The following is a 19,364-nucleotide window of genomic DNA, read 5'->3' on the forward strand; positions in this document are numbered from 1 at the left end:
AGCGCAACCCTTATTTGTATGATTTACTCACTCCTTGAGTCAGAGTGCCTGATGTAGAGAGTATACAGGTGTCATTGGGATTCTACTTCCACTCTCAGAATATTTCATTCTTGTGCTCTCAGAATCATTAAGTGAAACAGAAGAACTACTTCCAGGAAAAACCAAACTGTCATCAATGATGGTTTATTTGGTAATTGGACTGCAGCCAGCAGCTCACTAATTCCACTCATTTCCAAGCAAACGTTCTAGGATTGAAAATGCATAGCAACTCTTCCCAAAGACGATTTCAACTGATAGCCAACACCTGCTGATGTTCAACCTTCTCTGGGCCCCAGTGCCTAACCCAACTGCTATTCCTTTTTTTTTTTTTTAAAGATTTTATTTGTTTATTTGACAGACAGAGATCACAAGTAGACAGAGAGGCAGGCAGAGAGAGAGAGAGGGAAGCAGGCTCCCCACCGCACAGAGAGCCCGATGCGGGACTCGATCCCAGGACCCTGAGATCATGACCTGAACCGAAGGCAGAGGCTTTACCCACTGAGCCACCCAGGCGCCCCCCAACTGCTATTCTTAATCTATTCATACCCACTTTAGCATGTCCACACCCCAGGCTGCCATGTAGCCCTAAATCCAATTTGGCGGAAGGACTGTCGAAACATCGACAGACTGACTTACAAAAAACACTCTGGGGGTGGGTCCTCACTCTTCTCATTCTATGCTATTTACCCTGTCCAAGCATGATTGATGATTGAAAAATACTGAAAATACATATGCAGTCATTAATGCAGTTTTAAAGTACTAAAAGTGACGTGAAGGAGGCTTTTGTGAATGTAAGCTGTTTCTCCCCATTTTTTGTCTTCCTAGCTTTTCTTGTGTGATAGGACTTCAGCCTCTCTTCCCCTTCATCTCAACCTCTCCCATCTTTTCCACCCCTAGTCAGGTTTTCTCTCTTCTCATTTGCTGTGTACATGATGGGTGGCTCATCTGTGAATACTAAGCATTTTCTAAATGTTTTGTAGGCTTTGTATGTTGAAAATATTAGATGCAGTTATTAGCAATCATATTATTTTAACAAAAAGCCCTCTTATATGTTTTCTAAACACACCAAAGGTAGACAAATTCCCTTTATAAGGAATAGAGAACTCAATTTGTGACTGTGGAATTGACTATTGGTGATGGTATTTGCAAGCATTTCTGGTGAAATGATAAATTCATTTATACTTAGAAGCTACATCTTTTTACAACATTGTTCACATTCTAGTACCTGAACGAGCAGCTTGATGTCCTCAACTCAGGGAATCTAAAGGTGACTTTAGCTCAGTTTTATAAAAGGAATTTGGAAAAATTGGAATTTTGGAAAAAATGGTCAAAATAAACATAAAAATTAGTTAATTCTATAAATTCATAACTTCCCCAGACTCAGGTTCCTGATAAAAGGCTACATTTATGTTTATCATGTGAATAGAAAAAAAATTTTTTTAAAAAGTGAGTTGCTTATCCACCCTATCTGCCAGAGTATAAATTTAGTAGAACATCCACTCATTAAAGGCTTGGTAGGACCAACCCTGTCCTAGAGCTGCCTCTTCCTCAGAATGTTAACACTGAGGGTTTGCACACATAATATAGCTTTTGACAGTTTATCACCAAAGTGCACAATAGTGTGGTCCTTGGCTTCCAACAACAGTATTACAACAGTGTGGACTTCTTTCGCTTTATTTGTGAAGTATAACTGGAAAAAGAAAATCAGTCTTTCATGGAGAAAAGGTAGAAGAGCTACCTTTTCTGGATCTACCTACCTGGAAATAAAAACCAGGTGTGTTTACTAATGGAAATACATATGTTTTCATGCAAAGAATTGTATTCCTATGATCCTTTAGATAGTCTGTACATTTAGTAACTTTATATAATGAAAATTTGGAGCTGAATCATGTGCTATAGATATTACTTAAAATTGGACCCATGAGAGGTTCATCCATCGAAATTTTAAATTCCTACATTGGAAAATGAAGGAAACGAAGCTGGCAGAGTCAGAACTAGATGGGTCCACTCCCACCTCGACTGAAATGCTGGTCCCCACTGACTAGGAATGCAACGGGAGTGTTCCTAAAAGTGCGTAATAATATGGTTTAGGGAAACCTGCTGAACGGTAGTGGATTGGACAAAACAAAACTCCTTTCTCTTCCTGCCTTCTCCCATTTGCCAAATCAAAAATTCCCAAATAATTGTCTGCTATTAATATTTTTTCTATGGTCAACTCATAATGGTCAATCCTCCATTTTTTCTCAGGCCTTGTTTTTCTCATCGGACTCAATGAAACTCAGCGAATCCAGGTTATTATTTACTTCTGGTCACTCCCACAGCCTCCAAGATTTAAGCCCTGCTGAAGCTGTTTTCCCATGGCTGGGGGTGCCTCAAAAGCTGGCTCGGAGGAGGAACATGCAAATTATGTTTCTCAATTCCTCATTCCAACCCGCTATAACAATACCTGTGAATCTTATATGCTCTCTGAACTAATCACAATAATTTTTTAAATAATTTTTAAAAAGATTTTATTTATTTATTTGAAAGAGAGTATGAGTGGTGGGGAGAGGCAGAGGGAGATGGAGAAGCAGATTCCCTGCTGACCAGCGGACCTGACACAGGGCTTGATCCCAGGACCCCTAGATCATGACCTGAATGGAAGGCAGCCGTCTAACCAACTGAACCACCCAGGCGCCCCATCAGACCCATGCAGCCGTTCTGGGTACACCCATCATTCCCGCATTCCCATTTTGGGGAGAAAAAGACAGCATATGTGAGAAAAGTTTCTGTATCTTGGACCATCCCAGAGCAAAGGCAAAATCATGCTCAGCATTGTTTTAGCAGAGACAGGTTTATGAAATGGAGAAAGACATTTCCAATATTAATATTAGGTACCTATTATGAAACTGCCCAGGAAGATACCATACCTTTAAATTTCTATTAAACGAGTTAAATTTGAAAGATTCCTTTCAAAGAGAATAAAGAAGTATTTACTATCAACAGAGGAATGAAAGGAATTTATTGCAAATGTTTGGGAAGTTATTTGGAAAGGAAGACAGAGGGAAACTCTAGCTGTAATGAAGGGTTTCTACTCTTCTCTATGTTAAGTTACAGAACGCTTGACCATGGTGGACTGGTCCCAACTCCCAGCTTGGGAAAGGGAAAGCAAGCTGTCCCCTGACCCCTCCGCAAAGCCCACCAGGGGGTTTGAAGGTCACAGCCTCAGTCTTTGTGAAGCAGCCCATAACATTTCTGAAACACAGAAAATCAGCCCTTCATAGTTTCTTCCCATAAACACAATCCTGATATCAGTGAAAGCAAATCACACTTCTGAAAAGATGACACTTGATACTAAGCTTCTATTATTTACAAGATTCTGTGGTAGATACTGAGGTCCTTAAAGATTCATCAAACATGGCCTCTCCTCTGAGGAGAAGACAAGCAGTATGTCTGAACACTGCATATGTGTGGTCTCAGCCAGTCTTATGAGGGCTCACAAAGGGGCATTTTCATAGTTTTTTTTTCCTTAGGAAAGCAGACGCTCTGATAACTTAGTAACTTAACCCGGGTCAAAACACTGGAGGGAAACCAAGAAGATTTCAACCTCTCTGTGACTTGAAGGTCAGTACTTTCTACATTGTCACAGCTTGTCTCCGGGGAGGACGAGAAAGAGACAATACAATGAAGTTGAGAATATGCCAAGTCAATTTGTCCCAACCATGCTTCCCAGGTCTTCAGGAAAGCGAGAGGTCCCTGTGGTAGCGTCCACTTCCATGACCATAATGACAGCTACCATTGACAGAAAGAATGGACACAGACAGGCCCATATGACACACCCGACAGCAATGGATTCACACAACATGGTGGTGAAGACGACAGACCGAGTCAGGGCCACACTCATGCTTCATAATGGTCAGGTTGCCTACTTTGCTAAGACTTAGTTTCCAAGTCTATAAACTGGTGAGGTCACATGAAGAGCATCCTTATTCCTAACCCAAGTGGTTCTCAGAATTAAGTCTTCATAACATTTACAACCCTGAATATTAAAGTCTGATTGTCTTCCTCTTAAAAGAGGAGAACCATAAGCTCAGGGCAAATGAACAAAATCTGTTAAAAAAAAGTTCTATGTACTTTAAAATCATTTGTTATTATCAACCCAGTCCAATTCATCCTTGTTTATTTCACAGTGGCTTTTTTTTTTTTTTTTTAATCCCAACTACTTCCAAGTTTTGTTAAAGAAAATTTCAATTACCTTTCTTAAATTTATGCTTTGAATCACAGAAATTCAGGACTGGTCTGGACCTCAATTTACCCTAATCCAATCCCTGTATGATTTTTGTATTTTCCCTGTAAGTTCCTACATCCAGACTATAGTAGGATGATGCCTATGATAAGGGCTTCACATCCTTCCCTATATGTCAGTATATATAGGTCACAATAACATAGGAATCGAAATCTGATCCTTGGATAACAGATAACTTGGTCAAGATTACAGAATGTGAAACCACATATGTATTTACAGAGACAAACGATTCTTTGTTTCCAAAGCGGAAAACCTTAGGTTGGGTCCATTTGGCAAATCCCTTCTTAGCTTTGTTACAGTCCTAAAGAAACAGAGTTTCCACCAGGATACAGTTAAATACTAATGGAGGATTTTTAAAACAAACCCCAGTTAAAGTCAATTTTGATTACGTGGAGCCAGTATTAAATAAACTCTTGTCTATCTTTGCCTATCCACAGACTGTTCCAAAGTTTTAAAACATTTGCCAACTAATTTAACAGCAATCTGTCATTTATTAAAATCCAAACTGGTACCAAGCCTGCTACAGCTAGATGTGTATCAGATAAAAATATATTCTTCCCAAGTGGAATTGGTTAATTTTATTATGATTATTATTACTGCGTTTATTATACGAGCTCATTATACTTCTCTCCTCTTCTGGTGAACATATGCCTTTAATTTAAGGGTGGGGAAACGTGTGTATGTGCACGTATGAGCATATAAGGGTCAGGGTCTTGTAAAGAAACTCTGTGTTTTCAGCAAATATTCCAAATATCCAATCAGGTGTCTTATCTGGTAAAGTGAAAAGGAAATTGATGATGGGAAAGGGATACATTAACCAGAGATTTCATAAGAGGCTCATCAGCCAGGCATGTAGTAATAGATGCTCATCAAATGTCCTGCTTTCCATCTGGAAAACAGAGAGGATGGCATGAAGGGAGATTAGGGGCCAGTCATCTGGATTTCCCCCGATTTTGTTTCCCCACCCTTGACATTGATTCTGTTATGAATGCCCTGGAAGGCTTTCATGGATAATCCCAAAGAAAAAGGATCTGGAATTGAAAGTATACTTGTAGATAGTGTAATTAAGTGAAATCTAGACTCTATGCTTCTAGAATATGTGCAATGAACCACATGATTTCTCCAGCTCTGAGTAAGATAAATGCCAAATCAGTGCTTGGTATGTAATGGGGACTCGAGAACGATTTCTTGATTAAGACAATAAGGGAAGTACTGCTAATCTGAATAAAGGGTTGTGTGATTATGAAAAAAGCAAGAGATTCAGTTCTAATTTTTTGCTTGTTTTCTAAAGGATGTTATTAAATACCCTTGTCAGGAAATCTTGAAAAGCTGTCAGTGTGCGAGATATCTGCTGACAAATGTAAAAAGGTACCAAGTATTAATAAATTTAATAACCCAAATGGGGGGAAAAAAAGAAAAATGACTGCAAGGCAACTAGACTGAACACAAAAAGTTTTGTAATTATGTGCTGTGTAATCTGTCCTCCTCATCGTTTACAAGATTCTAGCCACTGAAGGGACTTGGGGAATTTGCTTTACACTTTATTTAAAACATTTATTCCACATTACATGGTGAGCTTCCCAAAGGCAACAGCTTGGTGCTATTCTTCTTTCACTACCAGCTCACAAAGTACCGGGAATATTGATAATCACCCAAGGTGGATGTCTCCTGAATGCAATCAGGAATACATGAATGAATAGAGAGCCTATCCAAGAAAAGCTCAGGCAGTTAGCTTCTTATTCTGATACCAAGACTCGGGTCACTTATATCTGAAACACTGTCAACGGACTCATTCATGTTATAAAACCATTTTCCTATTTAGAACCTTCTGGGTGGACAAAGCAAAGCGTTTCCCCTGAAGGAAGTCTTTGCCAAGCATGCTGAGGAGGCAGGCCAAAGGTTCACCGTGGTACGTGGAATTCTGTCAGTTTGAACAAGAGTAACATTTCAATGGTCCTTCCCTTTGATGACACTTAAGATTTCGATTCTGAGACCCCTGGAAAGATGGTGAGAGACCTTTGTGGCCTTCTAAGAAGCTTAGAATATTCTTCATCAATCCTAGGGAGAAGTGAGTTTTAAAGAGAAGACAAAGGACAAGATTTACATACCAAAAAATACTTCTTTGGCTGCAATGCTCATGCTGAATTGAAAGTTGGAGCTCAAGCGAGGAGGATGGAAGCTTTGGAAGGATGTTGTGGGCTCAAGGCCATCTGAGAGATTCTGGTTCTAATTGTGAGGACAAGAGGACACATTCCATAGACTTTCAGGAAGATAGGAAAGAAAGACTTACTGGATGAAGAAAAGAAGAAATCACACATTTTAGGAAGGTAGATGGAGTGAACCGGAGTGACATCTACCAGGAAACAAACATACAAATGTTGGTAAGAACAATTCCGCCACTCAAACTGTTTCCAGTTCTAATGTTCTGTTTCTTAAGGTCTAATGGATTTCGCTGAATCTTTGTGAAGCAGTTCCAAACAATGTAAAATGAAATTAAATTTAACACCAATTCAAAACAAGTCACAAAAATAAAAGCTTTGGGGTAAAGTTTAGAACGTTGAGTAAATCAAGTTACACACATCTCTACTGCGGAACTTCTCAGAGCCTTTTATATCTTTCAAGTTTTGAAAGGGAGGAAATAAGTGTTTCTTGAGCCTATTTGATAGCAAAATCCTTCACCCACTCCCACCCCTCTTTGAGGTATTTCATTAATTAGTGTTTTGTGGAATAGAATTCAGAAAAAATCTCTTGGCTATTCTGTCCCATTTATTTTAGTCATTCCTTAATAATACTCTCAAGAGTCATATTTACCTTCTTTAAGGATCACTCAGAAATATGAAATGAATTAATCCACTAACCCAGAGATTTTGGACAACTAAGGCTTTTTACAGTATTCTGCACAATCACTGGCATTTCACGTTTATTACCCTGGCCTTTTCAGAAGTGATAGTGATGAAGACTCATAACATAATTATAGACTTCACTTGTTCCAGAAACTCTGCTGTGTATTTTACAGGCATTAATCATACAATCCTCACAACAGTTCTATAAAGTGATTACTAGCAGTTAGCTCCATTTTATAGAGGAACAAACTGATCCTCAGAGAGGCTAATTAACTTGAACATGCTTAAGAACATACTGGAACCCACCGGAGAGGTCTAAATCCATGGTCTGCGCGTATTAATCACCAGAATATACCATGTATATTAGTAACTCATTTCCATATTATTAATTAAAAAAAGAAAACCAGTGCAAGTGTGATCCTTAAATAAATTCATTCAGTATGTACAGCAAATGGGCATGGAATTCACCCAAGTTTGCTCACCTATCACTCAACAGACCCTCTTGCGGGTCCTTGGGATCTAGCACAGAACAAAACATTCTGTCTCCGAGCCTTTATGGGGGGTGGGGGACAATTCATCATCAAGAGAAGGAAATATACTAAATAGAAGGAGAAAAGGGGTGTGAAGGGTTGGAGCGTGTGTATTTTATTGCGGACCAGAAGAAGCAGGCAGGCCTCCTTACCAGGACAAATGACACAATGGATCAGAGAGGAGCCCTGGGTTTCACAGAGGAAGGTCACGGTGGCCCTGACAAGAACAGTCGCGGTGCAGTGAGGGGTCAGGGTTCTGATGAGTGGCTTCAAGGGACAGTGGAAAAAGAGCTTGTAGAGGACAAGTATGGACAATGGCTTCTGGAAATGAGTAATTGGAAAAATAGAAGAAAACCACAGAGAGAGCCTCCCCTCTGTCTTCTGAGAAAGAACAGACAGGATGTGGACAACAGTAGCACACAGGGGAGGGACGTTTCGATGATGAAAGAAGACAGGACTGATTGAAACGCGTCTTCAGTGGAGGCGAGAGGCTGAGGCATCCGCTGAAGAAATGGAGGAGGTAGAATTAGGCAGAAGGTGAGAAATTCATTCACCACAGTAACAGGGGAAAAGCTCTGCTATGCGGTCACGGATGGTACAAGGAGGTCGGTTGTGCTGAATAAAGCGGAAATGATGACACACAAAATAATTTATTCGATTGCTTTGAGGCCCGCATTCTGACTTGTTTAGCCCTGCTGAGTATCTATTTTCTGTAAAACTGGGGAGAATAGGACCTATCTTGGGTGACCACTGTGAAGATTAAAAATGAGAAGTGAGTTGGGGGAAACCAGAGGGGGAGAAAAACCATGAGAGATTGTGGACTCTGAGAGACAAACTGAGGGTTTTGAGGGGGGCGGGGGGGGGGACCTGGTGGTGGGTATTCAGGAGGACACGTATTGCATGGAGCAGTGGGTGTGGTGCATAAACAATGAATTTTGGAACATTGAAAAAAAACAAAACTGAAAAAAACGTGGTATCTATTTTGGGGCTCAGAGGACTGGCCATATGCTAACAGACTGACAAAAGTTGAGTGTTTTAGGATCATTACTATTAGGATGACTACCACTACTGGTATCCTCATCGTTATTAATCGTACATAACTCAAATTATGAACCTCTAATTCCTGCATTTAATTTTACAGCTCCTTAGCATCAACTAAAATACAGTCTCTGGGGAAAAGAGCAAGTTGTCAATTGTAACTTGATTTGTTCAACACAGTTTTGTCTCAGGCTGTAAATTGAATCAATTCTGATTCTGTTAGTCTTTGAAGAGCGTTACATTCTACTGAACCCAATACTTGTGTTATAGAAAAACAAGCAGGGAGCATTTTGAAATCCAATATTTGCTACATTTTCTGATTAGCAAGCAGAAGGAGTGGATGTGATCAATACTTGGATCCCCTGAACAAAATATATTTCCTTTGTGAAAATCTGTGTGATATGTAGGCTTCTCCTGCTTGCCACCCCCCCCCCCACTTGTCCTGACGCTGCTGCCCCCTCCCCCCAAGTCCGGCTCACGATCACCTCTTTCCTGGACCACTTCAGTCTTCCGCTCCCGCCTCCCTGTCCCTCTCCCACAGAGTCCATTCCCTGTACGGCACTGACCTTTGAAAATTTTGGGTCCCAACGGGCCACTACTTGGAAAACCTCGGAGCGTTTTCCGCAATGGAATAGATCGCAAACACCCTCCATGGTTTACAAAGCCCTGCGGAGCCGGCCCTGAACTACCTCTCCAAACCATCTCCTACCGCCCGCTTTCCGCCCCTCTCCAAACCATCTCCTACCGCCCGCTTTCCGCCCCTCTCCAAACCATCTCCTACCGCCCGCTTTCCGCCCACATTGCTCCCATCACCTGAATCCGCATGTTGTTCCACGAACACACCCCAATCACCCTCCCCTCGGGGTGTTTTCCTCTTGCTGTTCCTTCTGCAGAACTCATTCCTTCGACAGGACTAGCCTCTTACAATCTGTGTCCCAATGCATGTGCCCCCCTCTTCAGAAAGGACTCTCTATCCTCCTGAACAATTCTGTCCTGCCCCCTCACCCATTCTTCCCATTTCTAACACTTATCATTAGCTTATCATCTTGATGGTGTCGATGTTTGTTTCCTGTCTTGCTGCTAGAATGTCCAGAGTTTCATGTGTTGCATATAAAACTTAGATGTTGCCTTCATTGCTTTATCCATGTGGTACAGGAAGTGGGAGCTCACTACATTTTATAGAAAGAATATATAAATGTCAAATTCCTGTATTTTTGTAAGTGATGTAGTTAAAACCCTAACAGGCCAGAGTGACTTTAAGCGATCACACAGGGTTTTACCCAGCTACCTGAGGGACTTATTTTAGTAGTTATTTATTCCCTCATTCCTTAAGTCATGCAGCCAATAAATCACTCATTTCTTAGTTGCACTTTATAATCTAACTTTGTATAAAGTTTTCATCCTATCATTTTCTATATGTTTGACAATTATATAAAGAACACGAATTAGAATAAAATCTCGAAGACTATAGAATGTACTGTGCCATCTGGTGCTCGATAATAAAGAAGTGGAACGTTTCTTTCTTCTGGAAAGCTAATATACTGCTTTAAAAATGTTAAATTATATATTCATAGATATTTAGAGAAACTTCCCTTGGGAAAATATAAATTAAATTCAAGACGACGAACATAGATAAGTAGAATGAATTTGTGTATCAGGAGGTTACCTCGAAATGGAAGAGGTGCTTTAAGGGCAAATGAAATTGAAGGTGAGTACAGACATAGAAAGAAAAAAGCCTATGACAGGCAAGAACACAGGAAGTCTATGCTGATTTCTCTATACTTAACTACCACCACTACAAGTAACTCTATGGGATCATCTAGAATTCTGTAGTACAGAAACGGTACACAAGGTTCGGGGACTGAGGAGAACTAGAAAGTTTTTTGAAAGGACATGATCTCTTCTCTGAAAAAAAATATGTATATTTACATGCACAGATACCTATAAAGTGTATTTCTTAAGCACCTATTATATTCCAGGGATTCTGTCAATAGCTTTAGCAGCATTATCATCTAACACTCATAACATCTCTGGGAGAACTTTTATTGCCTTACTTTAGATGAGGAAATGGGAGCAGAGGTAGTTTGATTTGTTTCAGGTCAGAAAGCAGTAAATGACAGATCCGGAACTCTGGCTGGTTGAGTTCGAAGCCTACGTGTAAACACACTAAACCTCTATCCTGTTAATCTAAACACATTTTTTTTTTAATTTTTTTTTCCAATAATCTAAACACATTTAAATGGGTCGCTGCTGGTCTTCCATAATTGTATGTGCCATGACAGCAGCTAGAGAATAGTCTATTGTTTTTCAAAAGTTATTTCTTTTGTTACTACCTTAACTCTAAAAAATGAATAGCTAAATGCCCCCTCACCTTTTTTAGATTAAAACCTTGAAAGATCTTCAGCGAAATGTTGAATAAATTATGGTATTACCATATTCCAAAGAGGGTGAAACATTATAATACAAAAGAGTTCTATCATCATGAATTACCCTGGAAGAATGCCTGTCACACACAGTTAAGTAAAAACAGCAACATAGAGGCAAGTGGTCCCTGTTTGCTGTGGAAATGCACATGGAAGTAGGGAAAGGTGGAATCCATACTCTTAATAATGGTTATCTAGGGGATGCCTTGGTGGCTCAGTCGGTTAGGTGTCTGCCTTCAGCTCAGGTTATGGGATCAAGCCCCGCATTGGGCTCTTTGCTCAATGGGGAGCCTGTTTCTCCCTCTCCCTCTGCTTGCCGCTCCCCCTGCTTATGCCCAGTCTCTCTCTCTCTCACTTCTCTCTCTCTCTCTCTCTGACAAATAAATAAATAAAATCTTTTAAAAAACCACCAAAAACAATGGTTATCTATTTGTGTGGGGAATCTGTTTTTAATTTCATCTTTGTAGTAGGATTTATTTTCATAATCATGAGTTACTTTAGTACTTAATAATGAATATAGAGTAATTTTTTTTCACAACGGTTTCTAAATATAATCTTCCCATAAGTTTGAACAGCTTCCTCAGATGATCTTTCTTAACCCTTTCCTCCTCCTACCGAAGTACCAGATTTTTGTTTTACACCTTGAAGTTCCAGATGAGATTACCACTGAATGAGGGTTCTTAGCAAAAACTTGAAAAACATCGGTCCCCATTATCTCAATATGTATGCTACTGAGATTAGTAATTACTAATTACTAATACATTATACCAATGAGAAATCCCAGCCTACTCTTTTTATTTTATCAAAAGCCATACACATACGATCCAAAAACTAAGTATGAACTAAGTTTGATCTCTTTCACTTGAATGACCATTCTGTGGATGGCCTGGAGAGAATACTACTCTGCAGTCTAGGGCTTTGGTAATGAAATCTCCAGATTACTTAGAGCACATTCATTTGATGTTCAGACACCTTGAAAGGAAAATTCTAGGCAAAGCAATTTAAAACACTATTCTATAGCTTTAAAGGGCTCTCGAGTACCTAAAAATGGACAGAACTAGAAAGGATGTCTTAACCAAGCCTGAACTATCTTTCAGTTAGGAAGTATATTCTGAACGAGTGTGTAAGCTTCCCTTCCAGTCTGTTTCAAAAGAACTGGGAGGGCGCCTGGGTGGCTCAGTGGGTTAAGCCTCTGCCTTTAGCTCAGGTCATGATCTCAGGGTCCTGGGATCCAGTCCCGTATCAGGCTCTCTGCTCGGCAGGGAGCCTGCTTCCTCCTCTTTCTCTGCCTGCCTCTCTACCTATTTGTGATTTCTCTCTGTCAAATAAATAAATAAAATCTTAAAAAAAAAAAAAAAAAAAAGAAAGAAAGAAAGAACCGGGAGACAGCTTGGCTTAGTCTTGTGAGTTCACCCCAGCACCAATCCCACCAGGGTGGAAGCAGCAGGGTTACTAATGCAGTGCCAACACTGCATTAACCTGCTGCACACACTCCATCACCCCAGATCTGGGCTAAATGCACAACCGTCCCGTGGCTGGCGTAATTTGTAGTAAATTAAATGAAATTCAACAAACATTTACTGAGCACTCCCTAGAGTTCCGTGCACTCTGTGGGTTTTGCGAAGCCTCTCAAGATGGGCATAAGCCCTGCTATCCCAGGACACAGAATTTAATGAGGAAGACACAGACCAGAATAACGGACATAAAGCACACTATGATCATGACTTTGTGTGACACCAGGAAGAATACGCAGTTTGGTGGGTGCAGGGTAGGGATTGCTGGCGCTTGGTTCTAGTTCGGGCAGGGACGAGGCTTCTGGGGAGAGGCAGCATTTTAACGGAGGCTTGCTGGTGGAAGAGAATGGGCTGTATAATCGTAGAGCATAGGGATGAGGCTGGGAAAACGGTACACGGTAAAGGATAGGAAGAGCCGACTGCGCTTCCATTACAGAAAACGTAGAAAGAGATGATGAAGGAAAGGGAGGAAGGGCCCAGATCACGATTAAAATGCATGCTTTAAATCACCCAAGGTTTCATTCACAAGTAAGAAACAGAAAGGAGTTCTTCGGACGGAGCGCTCCTCCTTCCGTGATTACAAGTAGAGGGTGACCTTATTTTTTATTTAATGAAAATAAAATGGGATTTTTTTAAGAGCGGTAATTTGAAGGAGAAATTCTATTACAGTAGATTACCTGGTCAGTTTTTGAGGGGAGGAGGGGTGTGTGAATTTCTCAGTGAAATGAAGAAAAATGCTGATGAGTCGCCTGGTTTGGGAACTTGGGAGCCAGGATAACAAGAATACTGTCCTGGGAGAGAAGTGAAACCTGGGAAGGGTGTGTGAAAGGGAGAGGCCCAGAAGGGCACTGCTGGATGACCTCAGCTGGAGAGATTCAGTATTTTCATTTCTCTTCCATCTCACAGAGCTAAGAATTTACTGCATCAAAAGCAAGATTCACATATGAACGGATGCATTTCCTTTGAGCAAACCTAAGCAGCCAAATACACCTCTTTTCTTGTCAGGGGAAACTCTAGCTCTTAGCTCATTTGCAGAACGGATGCAACACACAATACTAAGGGTTCAGTCCCTCTTTCTATAAACCTGTCTTCTGGCTCAGCTGTGGACTCTGTCCATTCCTCTAGACCCAAGAACTGGAACCCACAGTTGCGGAGACGGTTTCCCACAAGAACCATCACCGAAGGCCAAAGTATGAACCACGGTGCTTTGAAAACCTACCATTCTAACGCCGTTTTCAAAGGCTTGGCGGGTGAGGGGAGCTGGTCCATCCACGGTCTTGCCATCATCATCCGGGCCCCAGCTTGCACTGTAGATATGCACGTGCTGGGGATTGAAGCTAACCGATTTCGCTTCAACCATGTCCGTGACATCTCCATCCAGCATCCGAACCCCTTCCAGACAGAAGGGAATTAGCTTGAATAGAGCATTCAGTATAGAACCCCCAGACAGCTCAAGACATATTCCAATTACAGCAATTGGGGGGCAAAGAATCAACATTTAATCAACACTTAAGAGAGCACCTTCTCCCCCCTGAAAAAGATAATGCAGACTCTTCCAAAATTTTCTTGGAGAGAAAGTAAGTTGCGTCGTACATGAGAGAACAAAACTTCTTTAAAACCTTTTTTTTTTTTAATCCATTATTCTCTTTTTTTTAAAGATCCCACAATCTCTCCCTTCTCTTTATCCCTGTCTTCAGAGAGTACTTGACAGAGAGCCTCAAGCAATCCATCTTCCCTAAATTTCTCTTTATTAGGTAACTTGTGTTCATAATTGGTATAAAGCATTCTGACCTTAGCGGGTTGACAAAATTTGGAAAGCTGCCAAGTTAGGTTGGTCTAATTTCCTCTCTCAATATTATCTCCTAATCTGTGAGACTGATGTGACTTAATATATTATTTCTTTGCCAAGTTATTTATAAGTCAAATAATAAATGAGAATGCTCTCTGTGCATGTAACACATCAATTATTTCTCAAAGTGTTTTAACCATGTTTGGTCATTAATCTTCATTTACGTATATTCCCGCCAGACAGACAGGGATTTGTTATTAACCTTAACAGGAAAAAAATAGACACAGACACTCAAGAATAAATTACACGTCAAATGTCAGGCCTTCTCTCTGCCTTCTATTCTGGAGACTCTGAACAACAATGAAACATCTAATTGTGAAGTAAACATAGATCTCCTTCAGCTTAAGCTAAAAAGCACCACTGAGATGCTGTATTATTTTACAATACTATCTTTACGGCTCAAGTTTCCTCCTTAGAAAAATCTTGTTCTCTAGCGGGATTTCAAGTTTTTCTGGCCACCGACACATGGGGCTTAAATAATAAAACCCCTAGTCAGGCAGCTTTGATACTAGGAGGTTTGAGGTGGGACTTCTAGTGGAAAAATCAACAAATTCTTGAAAAGATTACACCTTCTTTGTGCTTTAAAAAAATGTTTAACTTTAAACTCTAAAATTTGCAAACATACAAAACAGAAAAAATGACCATGAGGCCAGAGACAGACGACACTTAACTGGTGACATTCTGCCATATTTCCAGGGGAACCTTTCTCAGCTACATGACAGATAGGTCACTATACCCTTGAATAATTACTTCTAAAAGAACAGTGGAAGCCAACACTCGGGACACATTACATTTCCTCCAAGCGCCCCTAAAGACACTGCGCTTGCTTGTAATATCTCTTGACTGTCATTTCCTTGAGACCTCTGGATTTTTAAAGGCGATGTATAGACAAGTGACGTGGATCATAAGGGTTATAAATACATTACTTTAAAATTACCAAAAGGAAACTGTACTTAGAAGGCTTTTCAGCACTCTGTTTTAGGGAAGTAGAATGTCCAGCTGGATACTCTTTGTGTGTACTGGGTCGTAAGCAGCCACTGGTTTGGTTTAATTTGACATGAATATTCAAAATTCATCTGCACGGTTTTTACTGAAAACAAGAACTATTTCGTATGCCCTCCATTTTTACTTCTTGCTATTTCAAAGGATAAAATGGAGCTACAGTTGACCCTTCAACAACTCAGGGTTAGATGCGCTAACCCTCCCACAACACCATGCAGTTAAAAATCCACATACAACCTTGACTCCCCAAACACGTAACTACTAATAACCTACTATTGCCTGGAAGCCTTCCTGATAACATACACAGTTGATGAACACATATTTTATATGATATGTGCATGACAGATTATATTCTTACAATAAAGTAAGTTCGAGAAAAGAAAAGGTTATTAAGAAAATCTTATGGAGAGCATAGTCCACTTATAGTACTGTATCATATATACTAAAAAAAATGTATTTTAGTGGACACATGCAGTTCAAACCTGTGCTGTTTAAGGATCAACTGTATTTTATCGGTGCAAAGAAATAAACACTGGGTTGTACCACTGCCTGAAAAAACCTAACTGGAAATTCCAAACACCAACACAGAGTAGTTACACAATATTTAGGTGTAATTTCTAGATCACGCAACTGATGGAAGTCTGGGGAAAAAAAAAAAAAAAGCTTGATGAAATTATATCTAGAGGGTAATATTCCTTTTCTGACCAAATATTAACAAGTAATTATTTTTGTTTCCTCAAGTTTTAAGATGGAAGGTCCATTTTTCTTTATCTGACTGTACGCCTTCATGCTTTGGGACCGGGAGGGGGGGAGCGATTAATTTATAATTCAGAAGGTTCCTGTTTGGGGGATGACAGAACATTGGTGAGTCACTGCCATCCGTTCATTTTCTTATTGAAGCCCTATTTGGCGAGATCGGCAGCTTGTCTGTGATTTTGTTCCTTCAGTCCCTCAAGGTCAGTGAATGCTGGGTTAGCACGGGAGAGGGAGGACGCGGACATGGACGTGTGTTGGTACATGTGAGGGACTCTGTGTATTGTGTCTGGGACAGCAAGCAGGGTTGATTAGCAGCTACCATGGTCACTGGACACTCTTGAGACTATCAAGGGTGTCCGGCACCCTCATCGTTCTTCAGGGGAAGTTTCTGTCTCCTTTCCTTAGCTCCCTCATGAACTTCCCCTTGACGCACAGCAGATGGTCTCAGAGTACAGCTAATTACTGGTTAACAAGCTGCCATACTCTAAGAATTCAGTGTGAAATAAAGGACAAAAAGAGGTCAAATGCACTGAGCACTGATATTTGAGGTAGTGTCAGGAACCTTTTCTTAGCACCGTTACTAAATACCCTCAATATGTCACGTTACGAGATCTCTACATTTACTCTAGGAAGGACAATTATTTTTATTTCAAGTCCAATTCTATATACCACTTGGCAACAATAGTGTACTGGAAATGAAGATGTCAGTCTAGTTACCAGGAAGGTCATTCATCTGCAACACTGGTTAGAAAAACCTCCTAGGGGACACCTTCGAGCCACTAGGATCTATCCTGTCTCTTACCATGTGCCTGTGGTATCAGGTGACAGCTGACAAGGATGATTACAAATATGAAGGCGTTTGCTTCTGTCAAGGCCTACCCTACGCTGATACTCCCTTAGTCAGGTCCTTGTGGTAGGCATACTCACATCTGAGTTTGTGCATGTGTGTGTAATGTACATACATAATCTGGGATTAACAACAACAACTCTATTGCTCTATTATGGGTCTACAAAAGGGGATTATAGCATTTCCCACTTTAATTTCCATTAAAAAGGAACTTTCGGTAAAACTTAAGGAAAAAGGAAAAAAAAAGGATTTTCTGTTCTGACACTACTTTCAGAATGTCTCTCTCCATAGAGACACTATGGGCTGATATTAAGGTGATCAGTTCTTTCCGACCCAGGCAGCCACTGGATAGATTGGGACAGATGTCAATGACCCCAAATTCAGGACTGGACATGTTCTTCATGCCTGTTTTAAATCAAGAAACATCTGTGCTCGCACCCCCAGAGGGGTACTGCTTCAAAAGCCCTGAACGTTATTTAATAACACAAGTGAAGATGGTCATTTTCGGCAGGAGTTGAACGCGGCTTGGCCAACGCAGCCCTGCCTTGAGCTCTAAAGAGTTCTCCATCTACCCACATGTGTTTCCCGTACCTCCGATCTTGGCATTGAAAGCAATTCCGACCGTGCAGTGAGAGTTGTTTGCTGCGGCTGCCACTTCTCCAGCACAGCGGGTCCCATGCCTGCAGGGAGAACACACACACGTGTTCAAGTAAGACACTCCATTCTTCCCAACGCGCCACGTCATCTCCACCAGCTGGACTCCAACGGCATGAAGCCTGCATCAAGCTGTGGATATTTCTGGAACTTCTACCCAAGAAGCCCTTAGCCTACCCACTGCCAACTTTTAATTATATTCTGTTTCGGATTCTGCTTGATATATATATTCCTCATACCTTGATTTCCCAATCAGGAAATCTCCTTGAAAGTTAAACTCGAATAGTGTGTTTCTTTGTATTCTCTAAACTTCCATTGTCCAATATGGTAACTACCAACCATCTGTGGTTATTGAGTACTAAGTGCTGCTTAGGTGACCTTATCTCAACTTTAATTTTAATTAAGGAACTGGCACTCAATTCGATTATTACGAAATTTAAGAGAGTCAGTATATGCGAATCTGCTTCTTACTGTAAATTCAAGTAGAGATCAAGTATCTGCAGTGAAATGTCATCTAAAATATGATGTGCTGTAACTATATACTGGATTTCTAAGATTTTGTACGAGCAAACAACGTGAAATAGTCCATGGTACTTGTTTTATATAAATGACATGAAATCTGTTATTTAATAAAATGTATCATTAGTATTTATTTCACCTGTTTCCACCACTAAAAATGCGGCTACCAGAAAAGCAGACGCCTTTTTCTAGAAAACATTCCTTTTATTTCACATCACAGCGACTTTGTTCCTCAGAAAAAATCCTTTTGTTGAAAGGACTTCTAAGACCATCACATGCAAGGATAGCAAAGAAGTTCCAAGTGCAAAGTACAATCTGTTTAGAAATGTTTAACTAACGCTCTGTTGAGAAGAATCCCGAGGTCTGGCTGAGCCCAGGAAAAGGAGACTAGGGCTAGTGGCTACTATCTGCCCTGGATGCAGAAACAGGGATATGAGGCATATGACAACCGCTACAGGTGTATTAGTCATTGCTAATGAAGTCCAAGGCTCAATCCCTCACCCTCATTTTTAGAGATGGGGATGCTTAAGGAGGCCCTAAGATATAAAGAGATAGAGTGAAATCAGCCTAACAGTGACTAAGACTCAGGTCCCCCAAATACTATGTCATTATTTTTTATTTTACAGCATAGACCATGCTTGTCATGGGCAGGGACTACCATCTGTACAACTGTAAATGAGTGACTGCTTACAAATAGGTACACATGCAAGTTCATATAACAGAAATATATGTTCTGCTTAGTCCACTTACTAATGTCATACTTATCTTACTATGTCAATATTAGCCTGTATGTTGTTTAAAAGCTATTACCCCTGTCATCTTTTAAACGGTACCCCACCTATAATCTATTTCTCATGTGCTTGATTTTTGGAAATTGACCCAGTTTTTCACTGAGAGTAACAAGGCTATGAAAAATGTATATACTTTGATAACTTGGGATAAATTCTACAAGTGGAATGACTGGATCAAAGAGCGCAGAATATATTGTCAAGTTGTTAATGGAAGATTAAAGTAATAAAACCAAACCTCAAAAAAAAAAAACCTTTGCAAGACGGATAAATATTA

The 19,364-nt window shown here is 40.4% G+C and overlaps 1 protein-coding gene across 4 annotated transcripts in view; it reads right to left on the bottom strand.

The window, feature by feature from the left end:
- The window catches only part of PCSK5 (proprotein convertase subtilisin/kexin type 5), a 449,573-nt gene that overhangs the window by 268,726 nt on the left and 161,483 nt on the right, over window positions 1–19,364 (bottom strand). For all 4 annotated transcript variants that reach the window (XM_044265871.1, XM_044265870.1, XM_044265868.1 and 1 more), the window contains exons 6-7: window positions 17,718–17,806; window positions 13,892–14,064 (exon numbers count right to left, since the gene is read on the bottom strand). In XM_044265871.1, coding sequence (XP_044121806.1) covers window positions 13,892–14,064; window positions 17,718–17,806 — 262 coding nt within the window. The remainder of the gene's footprint in view (window positions 1–13,891; window positions 14,065–17,717; window positions 17,807–19,364) is intronic.

The sequence above is a fragment of the Neovison vison genome, chromosome 9, assembly GCF_020171115.1.
Source record: "Neovison vison isolate M4711 chromosome 9, ASM_NN_V1, whole genome shotgun sequence".
Classification (NCBI taxonomy): Eukaryota; Metazoa; Chordata; class Mammalia; order Carnivora; family Mustelidae; genus Neogale; species Neogale vison.